The following is a 17,281-nucleotide window of genomic DNA, read 5'->3' as shown; positions in this document are numbered from 1 at the left end:
CAAGGAGCGTCCAGGTTTCTGGACGATGAGGTGTGGCCAAAGGCGCGAGGATAACAGAGCTGCTTCCTGTATCGGTGCTCTGTAGGGGCAATGGGGCGACTAAGTTTGTTTGTGTGTCTTTGGAAACTGCACAAGAGAGTTCGGTAGCCTTGCTAATGCATCTATGTCATGAGAAGGAACTGGGAGGAAAAACTGACCAAAAAGCGGTTTTCTTGGATGTGAGGCAGGCTAGGAGGGTGCGTTCAGGGCCACCGGGGAAAAACAAGCCTCCCTTCCGGTACACTTCTGCCTTTTCAGGCGGAATAAGGAGGTCCAGGGGTGAGACGGTAACATAAGGGAACAGCTAAAGAAGAGAGTCCTGGCTCTGAAGTGTGGAGGGAAGTGGGAAACACTGGCGCGCGTGGGACTTTAACGAGACCAAAGCAGTGAGTTAGGCTGGTAATCTTAACAGCGCTTCGGGTGGATGTGGCGATGCAGGCCAGGTGTTAGAAAAGCCGGGGAGAGAGCTGAAGTAACGGAGAACAAGGAAGGTTTGGGTGAGAATTCAGGGGTATGAATAGAAAGAGAGAATGTTTTGAAGAAGAAGTGGTGATATTTGAATGAAGTATTAAAGAAGGTTTACATTGTAAACAAAATACAGGTTAAATTACTGTGAAGAGTTTGAACTTTGAGAGGGGAAGAGGGGGTTGAGAGGGCATGAGAAAGGAAATTATTTTTCTCCAAATTTTTCCAAATGATTTTGAATGGAATCACGCCAAAAGCCTGTGTGGTGGAGTTTCAGGGAATGACCAAGAGCAGATATTTAGGAAAAGCTCGTGAGGGGTTAATTTTGATAATGCCACAGATGTTTTCTCCTTTTTTTTTTTTTTCAAATTCTTACTTAATGATGTCTGCATTCCTGTTTGCTTTTCTGACTGCCTTGTTTCAGGTTGCAGCAAGGAGCTATTTGGACAATTAATGGTAGGAGTGCTGTATTAAGTTATTAGCTGGTGTGAGAACCTTCTGTCTTAATCCACATCATTTAAGCTCCCTCAAAGTCTTCTGTCTTATACGGTTCAATATATTAAGTTGAGTTTGAAGCATACTTCTATTTTTAAGCTATCAAACTATTTTAAAATTCCTCTCAGTTTGCCAAAGCCTAGTGTTGGGCTATCCAGCTGGCAAGGCCACGTGCAGCACATTGTGTGAATTGGTCTCCTGTTATTTTTTGCCATGGTTTGCTGGCTTGCCTCCCAAATTGTCCTGACATTCATGGCAGATTGGCAGTATTGTCACAAGGACTTTACTTTTGCATCTGTGATGCAAATTCCACAAAAAATGCTTTGAACAAGATGTCCTGTTTTTGAAAGGAACAGGGAAGCAGGAACACCATCCTTTCTTTCTCATACCCAAAATGAACAGAAGTACTACTCCCTTCTTAGTGGGAATAACAGGCATGTCAGGTTCATGGCTGGTTTTGTTCTTCCTCCCCTTTTTTCCAAGAACAGTTTAAGAGAACAATCTTGCTAGTTACAAAGGCAGTTATAAATATTGGCACTAAGCAGCTATGGATAATTGAGCCTTAGAGCCCAACTTTATATTCTGTTTTACGATACATTTATCAGTCTATATACATAGACTATATATATATGAAGCTTGCCTGACATTCCTTGTGAGAAATGTAGTTGCTGTTAATCATACAAGCAAGACAAGTTTCTATTCGAAATGTAATATGAGAATTTATGATGGCAAGAATGCAAGCACTTAAGATTTTGGTTTTGTTGGGAAGGAAAGCTTGTCTTTTGGTTTTGAAAGGCATTTAGGATAATCAGTGCCACCACAACTTAAGTGCTTAATAATGGGTCTTAGTGCTGTGTTTCTGAGATTTCCTTTTTTGTAGTGAGGAGAGAGACTACTGTATGTGAAACAACATGAATGCCTCTAGACTTTTGTTTTTTCCCCCCTGTTCTGTGAAAGAGTTAGGCTGGCAATTCTGAGATTAACAAGGCAAAATGATTTACGCATGACTGTTTATGCTGCTGTTTTTCCTGGTTTGCTGGGCAGCTAGAGTTACTTTATTAACTGTTCCTCAGAGGAGCTGCTAATAGTATAAGAGCTGACATTTTTGGAACTGATCTAGTCATCCCTGAGCATGCAGAGTTGTTGAGAAGTAAAATATTCACAGTGGAATGATAAGTGGGAGTTCTGGGTATGTATATAATGCGTGAATGTAAGGGAATGGTTCCTATAAGAAGGGAATTTCAGTTCTTCAGTCAGTCTTCAATGACTTCTTGTCACTTACGTTTTTTTAATTGTAAACAATGCATGCCTTTGTTTCCTGCTTTCTTGTGTCTTGGGAATTCTATTTGCTGCTGCTGCAGTTTAAAATGGATGAATTTCAGGGTGCTTTTCAAGGTGCCTCATGGATCTTCAATGTTAGCAGATTTGTTGAATGTAGAAGTGATTGTTGACACTGGTTTCTTTGGTCTGCTTGAGGAACATCATTTTGCTGCAGTGTGATAATAAAATCCAGGGATTTTAATTCAAATGTCCCCAAATCTGTAGGAACTTATCTGGCATATAATGATTTGCAGGTTATAGAACATATTTCATTTAAAAAGCTTGCTGTTTTAAGTAATTGTTAATACTCTCTAGTTAGATTTCTGTAATATCCACTTGAGTTATGGAATAAGGAATTTGCTGAAGGCAATTTGGCAGATTAATTGTAGAGTCAGGAACAGAACCTGTTGTTCAATACTACTGGGAAACATCTGCCCAAAGATAGCATTTTTGTGTCTGCGGTTTTGTTTTTTTTTGTTTATTATAGATTTCACCCATGTTAAAAAAATAAATCTTTGAAACACAACAGTATCAGCTGCTATGATATCATACAGGTACATATTTTAATAACAGAACATCTTAGAAAAGTTAACAATGCCACTATTTTGTTTCACTCAGTAGTTTATTCATTGGCTTTAGCAAAAGAAAACTCTTGGTTTAATTAATAGATCTCTGCAGTGCTTTACCTATTTTCACTATTATAGTTTACAGCTTGGAAACTAATTTTGTAAGAAATAAACTGTTTTAAACATGGCCAGGCTCAGATTTAGTGTGGGGTGTATCACTTTTTTTTCCCCCCTGTAACTGATCCTAACTTTGGTAAGTAAGTTGAATTTACTAAACTGAGACCTAGCTTTCAAAAGGAACCATGCTTTGGATTGTCTTTCTACTCAGCTAATGCTGTGGTTCATAAAATAAACTGTATATAATACTACTGGGTAGATGCAGTATGGTAGTATTATATGCAGTGTCAGAGCTAATTACCTCCCACCAACACAGCTCACACACGTGGGCACACAGACCCTACTCACATTCTTGAGACATAAAAGTATACCAGCAGCTAGTGGTCAAGGAAGGAAAAGTGCAATAACAAAAAAAGACTATATTTCTATTGAGTACCTACAACAGAACTGCAGAAGGTTAAAGGTTATCAATTATCGTTTGAACTCTGTGAAACACATTTTTAATGGTAGCAATTCACTCTTGGAGGTATTTGTAGTGTTTCTGGCGGATTTGGTACTCAGCGTAGGTTTCTCTTCTCAGATAATCTCTTGGGAATTTCCTGGGTTGACAGCTCCTGGATTCCCATATTAAACAATGGGAGTGTGTTGGACTACTTCTCGGAGCGAAGTAACCCGTTCTATGACCGAACATGTAACAATGAAGTCGTCAAAATGCAGCGGATGACCTTGGACCATTTGAAGTAAGTTGTAATTTGGAACTGCTTCCTGTGCAGTGTCCTTTGTCCCTCCATCCGGAGGCTTTGATGGTTGAATGGAAGCGTGCTGGAAACCTCCTTCTGTTCTGTGCTTTTTAGTCCCACCACTTGCCAGGGAGCCCAGCTTTTTTGTATTTGGATGTCTTCTACTTCCTCTTACGCCATTTCAAGGAGGTGTTAAGCATGAAGGATTCCATGTATATCCTGAGATTCCAGTAAATCACCTTTTAGATATTTCTCCGAATTAGAAAAGCTGTCCTTTCATCTTCCCAGCTCAACAGAACCAGAGTAATGGTAATGTAGTTAAATGTTTTTCTGTGGTGACTAGGGTTTATGTTAGGGGATAGTAGAGTTCATAAATAGTTTGTGTTTCCATATCCCGCTGGCTATGTGCAATAATTAGTACTTAATTCCTCCAAAGAGCTGGCTTTTTAGTATGGATAATAAAAGTAGTGAGTGTTGTAAATAAACTGATCACAGATGGTTGTGTAATGAGATTGCAGCATGTGCAAGTTAACTTTCTTTGCAGTTCCCCATCTGCTACACTGAGCACAAGTGAGGTATTTGAGAACTATTTAAAGATTCCACAATATGATAGGGAGTGTGCAAGCTGAGCTGAAAGTTCATTGGTAAAGTCGCTTGTGCTCAGATGTGGTGTGGAGGGGCTTTCACATCGGACACACAGATGGTCACATCATACACTGGTCCTTTGTTTCTGTGTTTTAATGACATCTCTATGATGATAGATTGTGTTATATTTCTTGCTATTTATTTGTTTGCTAACATGTTCTACTTAGAAGTTGTGTCAGGTTGTTGTAACTCCCTTTGTATATGCAGCTAGGTTTTGATAGCTAGCTCAGGAAATCCCATGCCTTTATTTACTGCACATTATATTGGAGAGCTTCCAAAGCATCAGAACTTCATCCCTTTACTGCCAGGCCATTGGTAGCACTTCACATCCTACAGATTCTACTTTGAGGAAGGTGTTTATTCTGGTTGCTTCTTTTTCAGCCAGATGGTTGGAGTGGAGTACATCCTTCTTCATGCTCAAGAGCCCATTCTTTTCATTATCCGGAAGCAGCAAAGGCAATCTCCAACACAAGGTAAGGTCACTCAGTTCTTGTCACTGTTGAGAAGGACGATCAGCTAGTCGCTTTTATCCGTTCCTAATTTGTGTTTGAGCACTTCTGGTTCCCCTTTTCTGTCTTTTTCTTAAATCTAAATAAAAGGGTATGAGGCTTTGTGGTGGGGTGGAGATATTTTGTCTAGCAGAGTGATCTCCAGTGTGCTAATAGCAGGGATTGCCATCTTGTGGTGAAATGTGAAGAGTGCAATGAGTAAGTGCTGCCCTGTGGTATATTTTGCCACGGGAAATTGGTAACAGCATTCATGCCATGTTGTATTTATCTGTTAGGCTGTGCAAGAGTTTTCATTTTAATTATTGGAATATGAGGCTAACAATATCCTTGCTTGGGGCCGATGAGCTTAGTTCAATTTGAGCTAATCATCTGAAGTGGCTAGTATGTGATTTACTTATTTTGCTGAACCATGATTTGAGTTAGTCAGGGAGAGGGATCATTCATGCTTCTGTTTTTGTCACGTCACTTTCTTATTTTGTACTGTTTCCACCTTCAACTGTGGATTGGTTATACTGCTGAGTGGGATCTTGTCAGTAGAGGATGATGACCCATGTGAAAAATGACCATGAGATACTGCAAATGCTTGTTGTTTTGGTTGTTCCTCTGAGAACTGAGTGTTTTGGAATCGTGAGGGACTCTTGCGACAACTGCGCCACTCCTCACAGTGTCACTGATGACCTTTCCAAGTTTTAAATGAAATACCTTAGTTTTTTTCCATTTGCGTGCAACCGTCTTCATTATTTCCTTTTAACCTTAAATTTCTTTGTGCATGTGTGATTAATTAAAAAAGTAACCGCATTTCAATAGTTACTGGACTGTATTCTGTGTTTACTGCATGTATGTGTAAAATAATCTGGTTATTTCAGAGTAAGCTTTACAGAAAAGAAAGGCAGGTTTAATGCTAGTTATTTCTTAACTTTTTTTTTTAGTTACTTAGGCTCTGCATGTGCATTTTGGTCTTGTGCAGGAGTTTGCCTTGTTTAGCAATGCTTCTTATTTACTTATATCAGGTAATGGCCTCGTTTATATTGCAGTTGCATACTGAAAAAGAACATACAAGATTCGTCCTTTTAATAGATTTTGAGTTGTTTCTTTATTAAAGGTTTTGAATCTAGCTTTCAAAAGATGACCATGGAAATATTATGCAGCACTTAATTTCCTGTTTTGACACTTTTTAGATCAAGAGTAGAGTTGGGACTTCCACAATATGTGTGTGCAGACTGTCACTGTAATACAAAAGTGTGTTTGGTGGAACTTAACTGGGACTTGTTTGGTAATGTTTTTCCCATTGTGACTGTACAGTTTGGGCTAGATACCTTGCTTGAGCCACATGTTAGCTCAAATGTTACTCATGTTTCATTTTATCATGGTACAAATATTAGCATATTTGAGACATGAGAATGAGGATGGAAAACTAAAATTTAATGAGTTCACAGCAAGTGTTGAGTACTCAGGTAGAACTGGTGCAGGCCTGTCTTATGACTTCTGTGTGGTTTTTGTTTTTTTTTTTTTTAAAGTATATTTTAAATTCTTTAAGCCAAGTTTTTGCCTGTTTGAAGTGGTTTTGGAAAAATCTTTAGATCCAACGGTTAGGGAGAGTTACCTGTTTAGGAAAGTAGGCTGCTCTGGTACAGAGCTGTGAGACAGTAAAGCTGCTGTTCTGTGTCTTGCTCCACGTCTTAAAGAAATGCTGAGAATCCTCTTTCTTTTGAGGAGAGGTGGGTACCGGCTGTAATATGCACCCAGCTGTCTTGGTCTGTTAATTTAGGCAGGTGTCCAAGCTTCATAAAATGCAAGTACTGGATGAATTGGGTCCTGTCAGTAAAAAGGTTGAAACAGAATGTGTTAATACAGATGGAGGAACTGGGACAAATGTGTGCGCAGGTTAAGATCCTTAGGATTGTGAAGCTGATAGCATCGCTGTAGTTTCTCAACTGCAGAATGTTTGGCAGAGTATTACGGAGGCAATTATGATGTTCCTCTGCACTGCAGCTCTAATGAACAATAATTTTTGATGGGTCAGTAGAGCTTCCAAATCTGATTTATCAAATGCCTTTGGAAGGTCGTCTTTTTTTGGCAGAATGTTTTTAATTTAGAAAGGCATACCATGTGTGTGCTTAGCTGCTATTGGGTCTGGGAAATCTAGCTAAGAGGATTGTACAAGTTGAAGAAAGCTGAGGCCAGAAGAATGAGATCTTATGTTGTGGGTTTCTACCGGTAGCAAAGGCAAGTGGAACTACTTCCAGTGCAGTTCACTTGACTCCTCTTGTGTAGCTCTGAAAACCCCAACTCTTGTAAGGTCAATTATTTGTTTGCAGTAGGACGGGACGTAAAGCTGATGCTTTTCTATCTGTAAAGCAGACCTTGTGTTTTTTCCTCTTATCAGTCTGTGGCTAGGGTACAAATAAAGCACCTTGAAGGAAAAAGTTAAAAAGAGAAAATTTGGTGATGAGATGAATATTGCAACTTCTGCTGTTACTACTGAAATTCAGCAACAAATACAGAGTCTTCAGATGGGGCTTTAAACTGATCCTGCTTTTTTTTTTCTCTCCACAGCTATTCCATTGGCCGACTACTATATTATTGCTGGAGTGATTTATCAGGCACCTGATTTAGGGTCTGTCATTAACTCCAGAGTTGTAAGTGTTCTGTGCATTTGATGTATACCAGTTTGTATCTGCTTTTACTTTTGGTTGTTCCTCAGACTGTTTCAATCCCTCCTTCGCTGTTTTGAGGAAAGATCTTGTGTAGCATACAGTAACTTGAAACAAACCCCATTGGTTAATACGGTGTGCATCCCACATGGAAATGAAAGATCCTGGGAGAGTGCAATGTGGTCCAAAAAGTAGAATACATTGTTTAAGGATGAAGGATCAGGATAACTGAAGCTACACAATTGGCAGAACAACATGATGTTCGAATAATCAAAAGAAAAATTAAATGACAAATACATATGAAATAGTAATTAAATACATATTCAGTGAAGCTTGCTTTGGAATGTTAAAGTAATGTAATATTTCTCTTTAACTTAAAAACATAAGCCTCATTTAATGTGGTATTTCTCTTTAAATTGGATACTTGGGTTTGTTTTGATTTCTTCTGTTCTAGTAAACTACTACTTTTCTCTGTCAGTTTAGAAAAGCACTTCAGAAAAGGTCTTGTAAGAGCCTGTTAAAAAGATTACAGTCTTGGTGCAAAACTAGATGTCCCAAGTTCCTTTCCCAGAACAAAAATGAACATAGAACACTAATTTTAAAATCCCTGCTTTCAAAAATTTATACTGTATTTTCTCCCTAAATTCTGAACACTGCCTTATGTTCTTGTTCTGAAAGCTCACTGCAGTGCATGGAATTCAGTCTGCTTTTGAAGAAGCTATGTCCTACTGTCGCTATCACCCATCCAAGGGCTACTGGTGGCATTTCAAAGATCAAGAAGAACGAGGTATGATTCCTAGTTGTTCCTGTGTACTTTGGGAGAGGGAAGGTAATGTAGGGAGAAGCTTGAGGCAATGCACAGCGATGGTGTAGAGATGAGGTTAAGTGTCTTTCTGTCTGAAGGGTAAGTTAGTGCTCCCTGTCAGGTGGAAGGAATCTTGCTCTTCTGTGCTGGTGGGAATGAACATCGAGGCATGGGTGGGAAATGAAAATGGTGAGCCATGTGTGTCAACAAAGCGGGCAACTCTTCAACCCGCTGGAGACCAAAGTACATTTTCAGAAGCCAAACCAGTTTGTCAGGAGGTAAGAATTGTCCTTAACCTGTCTTCCACAAAAAAAATAACTGATGTCGAAGGGAAAATGTAGGTGAAGTTTAGAGGAGAGACAAATACCAACTTGTCATACAACAAAGAGCTGCTAAGAGAACAGAACTTTTAATACAGCTTTCTCTTACATTTCTGTGACTTGCAGAGAAAGCTAAACCAAAAGCCAAGAAGAAAGAAGAACCAAGTTCTATTTTCCAAAGGCAACGGGTAGATGCTTTGCTTTTAGACCTAAGACAAAAGTTTCCACCCAGATTTGTTCAGGTATGACACTTATAAGTCATAGTATTACTGTGACTTAGTAGTTAAGGCAGTCATAAGTACTTGAACAGCTGAAACTGAATGGGAATTTTGTGTGCTTTGTGCAATGGTAACATGGATTAGATAATAAATTTGAAATGGAAGGCTCTGATTGGAGTGCAGGATTCCCCTCTGTAATTGCAGGATTCATTAAGACCTTGGCAAAACTATGAGGGCAAATTTTGTTAAACAAATTCCTTATCTAATCGCAGAAGATCTGTTCTTGTCAGCTATCAAATTTTGCTGCTGCTTCCAGTTTCCTGCTTTGTGAGCTCAATCAAGCCACCACAGCTATTTTGTTTTAGTTACTCCATTGTTCTGGAGGCTTATTAATTAGCGTGGAAATTCTTGGCATTCTGTGAAGTTGTTGTGATTACCTCTGATTGTCTCTAGTAGCCATTTGTTCCACTAGGTCTTCTGCTTGGGAGCAAAGGAAATGATGTTTACAGCATCTCACAAAACTGTTTACTCCTCAGGTGTGGGAAAGACTGGCTAACTGCATTTCTTGTTTTAGTGCTTTTCAGTTGTCAGAGGAAAATCTGGATGTTATAAAATGTTAATTGGATTTTGTTTAAAATGTATTGAGTGATCCCTTTTACCCTCAACTCTTACATAGAAGGGCTCGTTGCTTGGTTTATATTCCTAAGTGAATAGTAGGAAGGGTTAAGAATTATGACTTTTGTTCCACTGATGTGTTGTTTTATTTTGTTCTTTCCTCCCCCACAGCAAAAGCCTGGAGAAAAGCCTATCCCAGGTAAAACTCTGATATTCTCACAAGACTTAGAAAATAGGCTCTACATAGCAGTGTCTTCCAGTTGCCATATAAGCTCCTTGCTGCTGCTACTGGGGTGGTTAGGAATTATGGCATTGCCTAATTGTGCAAAGTACTAGGTAAGAGTTCTCTGTGACAGCCAAAGTGAAACTGAAAAAATGTCTGTTCTACTCCTGCCCTTTCTGTCTGCAAAACTGTATTGCCTGAAGGTCCAAATGCAGGAAATGGTCTTTGAAAGCAGGAGGAGGGTAAAAGGGTGAATGAGGGAACAGTTTGGTCAGTCCAGCATCTTAGTGATTTTGCATGGTGCTACAAGCTCAAGAAAGCATGTGAAGGCTTTGAGTTGATTGTGAGCAACCTCAGAACAGGAAAATCATGAACTGTATCTCCTCAATCTATTCCACTTTTTCACCTGTATAGGTATGAATTTAGTCCTTAGTTATCCTTATACCTTTGAAATTAATTTTGCCCCTTTGATATCAACAATATTTTCTGAGTACTCTGAACAGTATTTTAGGAATAAAAATTGGAGGTTTAACTTTCTTTTGCTGTACTTCTTAAGTGGATCAAATCAAGAAGGAACCGGAACCAGCCCCTGAAGCTGTCAAGCCAGAGGAAAAAGAGACTGTAAAGAATGCTCAGCAGAGTGCTGGCGCTAAAGGACCACCTGAAAAACGGATGAGACTCCAGTGAAGGGAGAAGTTGTTACACATCTGGATTAGGCAGTACCTGGAAAACAGGCGACTCTTGCTCCCCTTTCTTTATATTTAAGCTCTTCAACTGAGACTGATGATTCAGGGACTGAAGTCCCTGTAACAGCTTTTTCTGTAGAAACCTGTCACGCAAGTGTTAATGTCAGGATGCGAGCTGCCTTAAAGAAAGTGATTTCAGTCTTCATCTTATTTTGAATGTTGGCTTCTGAGAATGGTTTTTACATGGACATATTTTGCAGCCTCCTGAAATCTTTACAGACTCTTGCATCCCATGTGTCTTGGTTTCCTATGTAAAAAAAACTTTTATATAAAAAAAAAAATCTGAATTCTTGGCAAATAAAACTCCTGGCTGCTGGAATTCCTTTCTTAAATGCTTACTTTGTTAGTAGCAAATATGCCATATGTGCTGGCAGCATTTTTTTTTGCTTGGATATTGGAATATATTGTGTGCTATTTTGAGGAAGAAAAGTTCAACTAAAGGATTTAGGCTGCCTGCTATAAATTGCTGTGCCTTTAGTATGCTTGGGATACAGATAAAAGATTTGATAACTGGAGGCTGAAATCCATGTAATTAGATGTCACACTGCTCTCAGTGTCTAAATGTTCCTAGGCACTCATTTTACTTAATGGCTAAGCTGGTTTTTATCATAAAAGCTAGTGTTCTGTGAGAGATTGATGACATAAAACAGGCTAAAATGTCTTGCTGTTGCACACTCAGTGAAGCTGTTTATATTTCTCCTTTTTTTCCACTGTAACTCAGGTATATAAATTGCATCTCTTCCTCTGTGCTTCTAGCACTTCCTTGCTGCCTCTGATCACCTTGATTAGTCATCTGCCTTTTAGACCTGAGGAGGTAGGGCAGTGGAAGAGAAACATCACTGACAGCTATACACTTTGCTATTTAAGCATGTTGCTTACACAAACTATTTTTTTTTCCAGAAAAATTAGAAGTCATCCGTTGCAAAGAAATGACTATTGGTTTTGTTTTTTCATTGAAGTAATGGAGCAACCCTTGAAACAGCTTGCTTTCTTTTCACAACTGTTACCTGCTTTCTTCTAGTAAACTGTAGTAAGCAAGAAAAAGGTCTGTACATAGCAAACAAAATGTAGATAGGAAGGAAGACTAAGATATGTGTAGATAGCTGTGTCAAATTTGTTTTGAGGTTATAAGAGACCCTTTTTCTGTTTCAGTAACTAATAAACAGCTCTGGGTAGCTATTGAATGATGGAAAGACCCATGTAACTTTTGTCCTGTAATCCAAAGCTGTAATGTTAAAGATGTAGATAAGCCAATAGCTGTTTGCTGTTGATGCAGATACAGACCTAAAATTCATATATTGGTGTACTTAAGTGTGTATTAGCTTTATTTTATATCATGTGGGTCAAGTTTGAACAGCTGTTTCTCCAAATGTTGATAGCAGTAGATAATAAGCTAGTGTGAACTCTTAAATCAAGTAAAGATATAGAAAGCAGTTATTCTGGGATGCTCAAAACAAGACAGAGCTAATTATTCAGCATTGAATAACTACAAGGTAGTGTGAATACACTTAGAACAAAAGGGTGTTGATTCTTTCTTGTATTAAAGAAATTCCTCTGAAAGCAAGGAGCTCAAGAAGCACCAAAGCCATCGTCTCATCCACCCCCATGATGGAAAGAGGGATCTCCAGAAATGAGGCATGAGTGGTGAGGAACCTCAAGAGTCCTTGCTGGATTTTTGATGTTCAGAATAAGTCCTTGGAAATGGCTGTTAAAGGAGTTGAATTTCTCTGTAGTTATTCGTATTACTAAGAACCTGTATGTTGTTTGGAAAAACGTAAGTGAGAAAGATGACTAGACTGCACTGTAATGAAGATCTAGGGTGTTTTGGTTTTTTTTCTGAGGGAGAAAAATTAACTACTCGCACACCAAGGAAAGATTTAACATTACTAGCAGAAGATATCTTGCTTATTGCTGAAGGCACGTACAGCTGTGGTCAAAAATGGATGCTAGAACAGATACTATGAGCAAAGTATTCAATCAGTCACTGGGCTTCACCTGAAACAGTGTTTTGTACAGCTCTATGTCTGAAAAAGAATTCTCCTGAAGTAAAGAGGTTTGAAGAAGGGCAATAAAATGAGTAGGAGAAAGTTTCTGCTATGAAGCCACTGGGAGTACCAAGACTTTAGCTCCTTAGGAAAGAAAAGACAAATATTGAGTCTTTATAAAACTGAGTACGGTGAAGCAAGTAGGAAAGTAGAGAACTCTTGTTCTGTCTTGTAGTACAGGGGACAAGTTAATGAAGCTGAATTGGAGTTACATTTAGACTGAATCATTATACTCAATGCTCAGAATTTGAGCTGATTCAGAGATGAGGGTGGAACTCGAAGGGGGCAGACTGTCCTCACATATGCATCTCTTAACAGCCTTTTTGCTTTCTGCAGAAATGTCTGGTATTGGCTGGGGTCAGAGAGCATTAAAAAGGATGGACTTCTGGTCTGATCCCGTCTGAGTTGAGGTGCCAGCGTCTAAGCTATTGAGAGGATAGGAAATGGCTTCCATGCATGAAACAATGCATTTGAATGCGATAAGCCTTTTCCAGGGGAATGATCTTTTCCTGAGAGAAGTATATTATAAAGCAGTAAGGGATGTTACCAATGAGTGTGTCGATTTCTTAGTAGCTGTCCTTCAATGCTGAAGGTTTGCCGAATGAGGGGCTGAAATATCTTCTGATCCTGTTACTTGCTGACAAAATACTCTAAAATAATTTTATCGGTTAAGTGAGCTTTGAGATTAACTTACTCAAGTGACATTATGTCAGATATTACTGTTAAACTCCAAGTAATGTACTGTCAAAAAGCTGTTAAGCAGCTATCTTCTAGTCAGTAATGTTTTTCAGTGTATGAGAATCGAAGCCTTTACTCTCTGGTATTTATATGCTGTCTCTTGGTTTGGTGCCTGAGCAGTGAAGTCCAAAGTCCTTCAAAGGACCGTCAGTATTTGTAAAGCTTATAGATGAAAGGGAAATAAGCAGTTCCAAAATTTGCCCTGTGTGTCACTGTTTTGTGTAAAGGAGAGATCTGGTTGTACAGGAGAGCTATCTCTACTTTTGCTCTTAGATAATAACCATTCAGACTTCGAAAGGGCTTTTCTTGGCCTAAATCACAGGGTAGCAGGAGCTAAAAATGACCTAGAACTGTAACGGAAACATTCTCCTGAGAGCCTGAAAGTACGTATAAATGTGCATATACACATGAACAGATATGCATACATGTATATACATGTGCATATACATACACATACATGCAAAAATCCAACCTGATTGTTGGAAGAGGGGCAGTCTAGCTACCTCAATTCACTGTGTAAAGCTAGTGATGTCTCAGATGCAGCAGAAATACTGTCTTTTTCAACTCTTCACTAAGTAAGGTCTGACCAGGCTATGTGTTATTCTCGCCCATTCCTCTTTGCCGCTGTGCCCCCACACTTTGGATTTTGGTAACCTTTTCCTAGCAAAGAAAGCTAGGTGCCATTTGGACAGTCAGTACGTGTTGTTTGCCAGAGCAAGCTGTACTTGGAGCGAGGTTAGAAGGGTATAGGCAATAGGAGGGACAAGGCAAAGGGGAGAGATTAGCTTTATTTTGAGACATGGAAGTTCCCTGTGAGAAAAATGGTGAAGATACGTTACGCAAATAGATTGTGGCTTCACTGAACCAACAGATGGCTTCTGAACAAAAGCTGATGTGATACACTTTATCAATTTTTTTGATATTTTTTCATTTGCAAAGCAAATGATGATAACGAGGTGTCAAGATAGTTTTTCTTTTTTCTTGGGGAGGAAGGTGAATTTTTGATAAAGTGTGGCTTTGGTCCTGCAATCATGCATAGTACAAACAAATGGTCACTTACGTGACAAGTGTCCTTCTGTAGCCTAATGTGGATCATAGATGGATGGGTGGTGGGGAGAAATTTTCACAGTGGGATGAGTTATGATGTATTATTGATCTCTAAACAATCGGAACGCTTCATTTCTTTCTGCCAGGAAAGTGGATTTCAAACTGCGATCCACAAGGCTGCTGGGGGTCTGTGACTTGTTCCTAAACACTCAACGGAAGGTAAGTGAGAAAAGTAAACCTCTTGCTGGTACGATTCAATTCTATAGGAGCTTGCACCTTCACTGGAAATTTTAGGGGGCTACAAGATTGAAAAAAACCCTTGAAAAACACTGAGGAATCATGGGAAAGCCAGTTACACCTGCCAAACAAATGTTTCAGCAGTTGAAGTAGCTACAGAGTGCTGTGATATTTTTTCCCTGCTCTACTGTAAGGTCAGTCATTTTTTCTTTCAACCTATTCATTGTCATATAATGGGAATCTTTCCCTCCCTCCCCTTTGATCTTTACCTGATCAGAGTACAGAAGTACAAGGCTCTGGTAACCTGAGCACAACAGCGTCATCCCTTTTTATGTAACCTCAAGGCTGAAGGGCTTGCTTAGGTGCTCAACACAGTGTCGCAAACTTACGTTGACACTTCCCCCAAGAATAACCTGCCATGAGTTCAACAACGGAACCAGAGTACTTTCTAGTCCTAACTACATAGTTATATTTATATTAAAAGAGAAAGAAAGTAGTAGGCAACTTCGGGGGGGGGGAGGGGGGAAGACATGGCTCTAGCAAGTTGGCAGAGTGATTTAGTAGGGCCTTTTCTATAACTTAGGGAGTGGTCACACAGCAGAAGTATATGTTTATAAATAGTGCTACAGATACCACACACAAAGATTATGTAACAGGATTTTTCTATTGTAGTTATTGTGGTCTGAGTTGTATTTATTTCAAAAGACATAATCTGATGTAGTTCACAGCCCTGGAATGCAAAACTGATACTTTAAAAGTAGTGGACAATTATTCATAACTAACTGCACATAAAAGACTTCACAGAAAATACTTTCTGTAATTTTAAAATTAAAGCTAATAAGAAAGTAAATCTAAGGCTAACACAGGTCATAAGTTTGTTCACTTTTAGGTAAAGCAGTAATAAATTTCAGACAATATACAGTTATGGATATCTAGAAAGATCTTTCCAGATGGGTATCTAGAGAATAGTTCCTAACAGAATAGAAGCAGGCGTCCTCCTGTTTATATTCCTTTAATCTGAGGTACTGTATTACAAGGTGTACACTACTAATGCTGGCCACACTTGCAATGAATGAGCAAGGTGTTAATTCACAGAATCTGAAGCCCCTTTGGACAGCTGTTGGTATCCTCCATAGCTGTTGGTTAGGCCTGCCACGTGCCCAGCTCAAGGTACCAGCACACTCAGGACCCTGGGGCATGAGGCAGCAGAGGGAGGCTCTGAGCACTCTGCCAGCTGCTTCTCTCACTGCTCAGCCTCCTGAGGGGCAGTGCCTGTCTCGGGCAGTTTGAAATGCTAAGTGTTGCTGCCCGTGCTAGGGTGATGGTCAGCACCCAGAAGTTGGTGCCGAAAGGCAGGATACCTGAGATGGAGATGGGGTGGTGGTGGGAGGGTGCACCTCCTGCAGCTGAGAGAGCATAAGGGCCACAGCAGGTTGGACTTCATCCCAGACGTGCTTTCAGTGCTGAAAAGAAAGTTGTGAAGAGTTCCCAAAAGATAACAGCTTTGGCTATGTCAAATCTCAGCACTACGTGCCAAAAAACGCGTGTGCATAGCTGTGCTGTACAGGACATCCTGTCTTACCACAATCCAGATCACTGTCTTATAGCTGTGTCTTGATGGAGCTGTTCCCTAAAACAGGGATGGCAGCCAAGGGGTACATGTACCTGTAAGCTCTCTCTTCCCAGTGGTCTGTGAGCACAAACCTTTAGAAAGGCCACGGTGTGGGAAAACAGCTGTTGCATCAGCGATGTCTGTAATTAAGGCACATTGCTGTAGGTATGTAGCAGCTGTGGCGTAGATAGGCTTTATGCTTTTATACTTGGTGCGATTAGTTTGCCTCTATGTTATTGAACGTAGGGGAAGTGAATTCCTCCCTGGTTCTACCTTTTCCCTTGGTGTGCATGTGTGTAGCTGTAGTAGCTATAGTAAGGCACATGCTAAGAAAGGGCACCAAGGAGTGCTATGTCCTAGTAACCAGCTAGGAGACTGGTATTTCTGTACTTCTTCATTTCTGACCCTAAGCTTTTCCAAATATTCTTTTGAGCTGAAATAGCCTGTTCCTGATCTACACTCACAAATTACCCTTTAATAAAAAAAGTGAACAAAGCAAAAGCCAACATTTGGGCTATTAAAACAGATTTTTCTCCCTTGTGGCTTAACCAAATGATCCCTTTGCTCAACACAAACATCCGTGACAAGAAGCGTGAAGCTGAGCCGTGGCCCCTCCTCGCTATGTCTGCTCAGAAGGAGAAACACCCATTTATTTGAAAATGAAGATTACAAAAAAGCTGGGAACGTGCTTGTGTTAGGCTAACTTATTTGTTCCTCCCCACGAGAGCCTCCGTACATGCTCAAAGAGTGGGGGATGGATGTCACAAGGCACCCTCGCAGCCCTCTGAGGTGTACCCCTAGGCAGTGGGGTGCCGTTTCCGCAGGGGGAAGGCGAAGGGGGCCACAATGCCACCGCTCCTCCCCAGCTGCGGCCCTCCCCACAGAGGGGCAGTTGGAGGCCTTGGGGTGGTTCCCTCCGGGCGGGGCCCTTCCAGGCTCCATCCCCTCACAAAGCGGGGCGTGGGGTGGCTCCGGGCAGCAGCGATGGGGGTGCTGCTGGGGCTGCTGGTGCTGCTGGGCCTGGCGGGGGGCCCTGCCGCCTCGGGGGACCTGTCCGGGGAGCTGCGCGTCACCGCCACGTGGGTGACGGTGCCACGGCAGTTGAACCCCCCGTCCGGCACCAAC

The 17,281-nt window shown here is 40.4% G+C and overlaps 2 protein-coding genes across 2 annotated transcripts in view; both read left to right on the top strand.

Annotated features, from left to right (window-relative positions):
- Positions 1 to 463: 463 nt before the first annotated feature.
- Positions 464 to 11,105, top strand: MED6 (mediator complex subunit 6). The gene is made up of 8 exons (XM_009319240.1): positions 464 to 536; positions 3,583 to 3,742; positions 4,769 to 4,860; positions 7,453 to 7,535; positions 8,229 to 8,337; positions 8,802 to 8,917; positions 9,680 to 9,707; positions 10,288 to 11,105. Exons 1-8 carry the CDS (start codon positions 464 to 466, stop codon positions 10,416 to 10,418), a joined length of 792 nt encoding a protein of 263 aa, XP_009317515.1. The 3' UTR covers positions 10,419 to 11,105.
- A 1,129-nt stretch (positions 11,106 to 12,234) lies between these two features.
- The window catches only part of LOC103912830 (disintegrin and metalloproteinase domain-containing protein 20-like), a 7,479-nt gene continuing 2,432 nt past the window's right edge, over positions 12,235 to 17,281 (top strand). The window contains 4 exon segments of the mRNA XM_009319238.1: positions 12,235 to 12,255; positions 13,330 to 13,379; positions 14,454 to 14,526; positions 16,958 to 17,271. Of these exon segments, the coding sequence (XP_009317513.1) occupies positions 12,235 to 12,255; positions 13,330 to 13,379; positions 14,454 to 14,526; positions 16,958 to 17,271 (458 nt within the window).

The sequence above is a fragment of the Pygoscelis adeliae genome, unplaced genomic scaffold (assembly GCF_000699105.1).
Source record: "Pygoscelis adeliae isolate BGI_AS28 unplaced genomic scaffold, ASM69910v1 Scaffold22, whole genome shotgun sequence".
Taxonomy (NCBI): domain Eukaryota; kingdom Metazoa; phylum Chordata; class Aves; order Sphenisciformes; family Spheniscidae; genus Pygoscelis; species Pygoscelis adeliae.
This window is presented reverse-complemented; position numbering and strand designations above follow the sequence as displayed.

Bases quoted from the DNA above. Each gene is read 5' to 3' on its own strand.
- MED6 (XM_009319240.1), top strand. From the start codon at position 464: ATGTGGCGATGCAGGCCAGGTGTTAGAAAAGCCGGGGAGAGAGCTGAA. The intron at 8,918-9,679 runs GTATGACACTTA...CCTCCCCCACAG, and splicing joins TTCCACCCAGATTTGTTCAG to CAAAAGCCTGGAGAAAAGCC. The intron at 9,708-10,287 runs GTAAAACTCTGA...GTACTTCTTAAG, and splicing joins TGGAGAAAAGCCTATCCCAG to TGGATCAAATCAAGAAGGAA.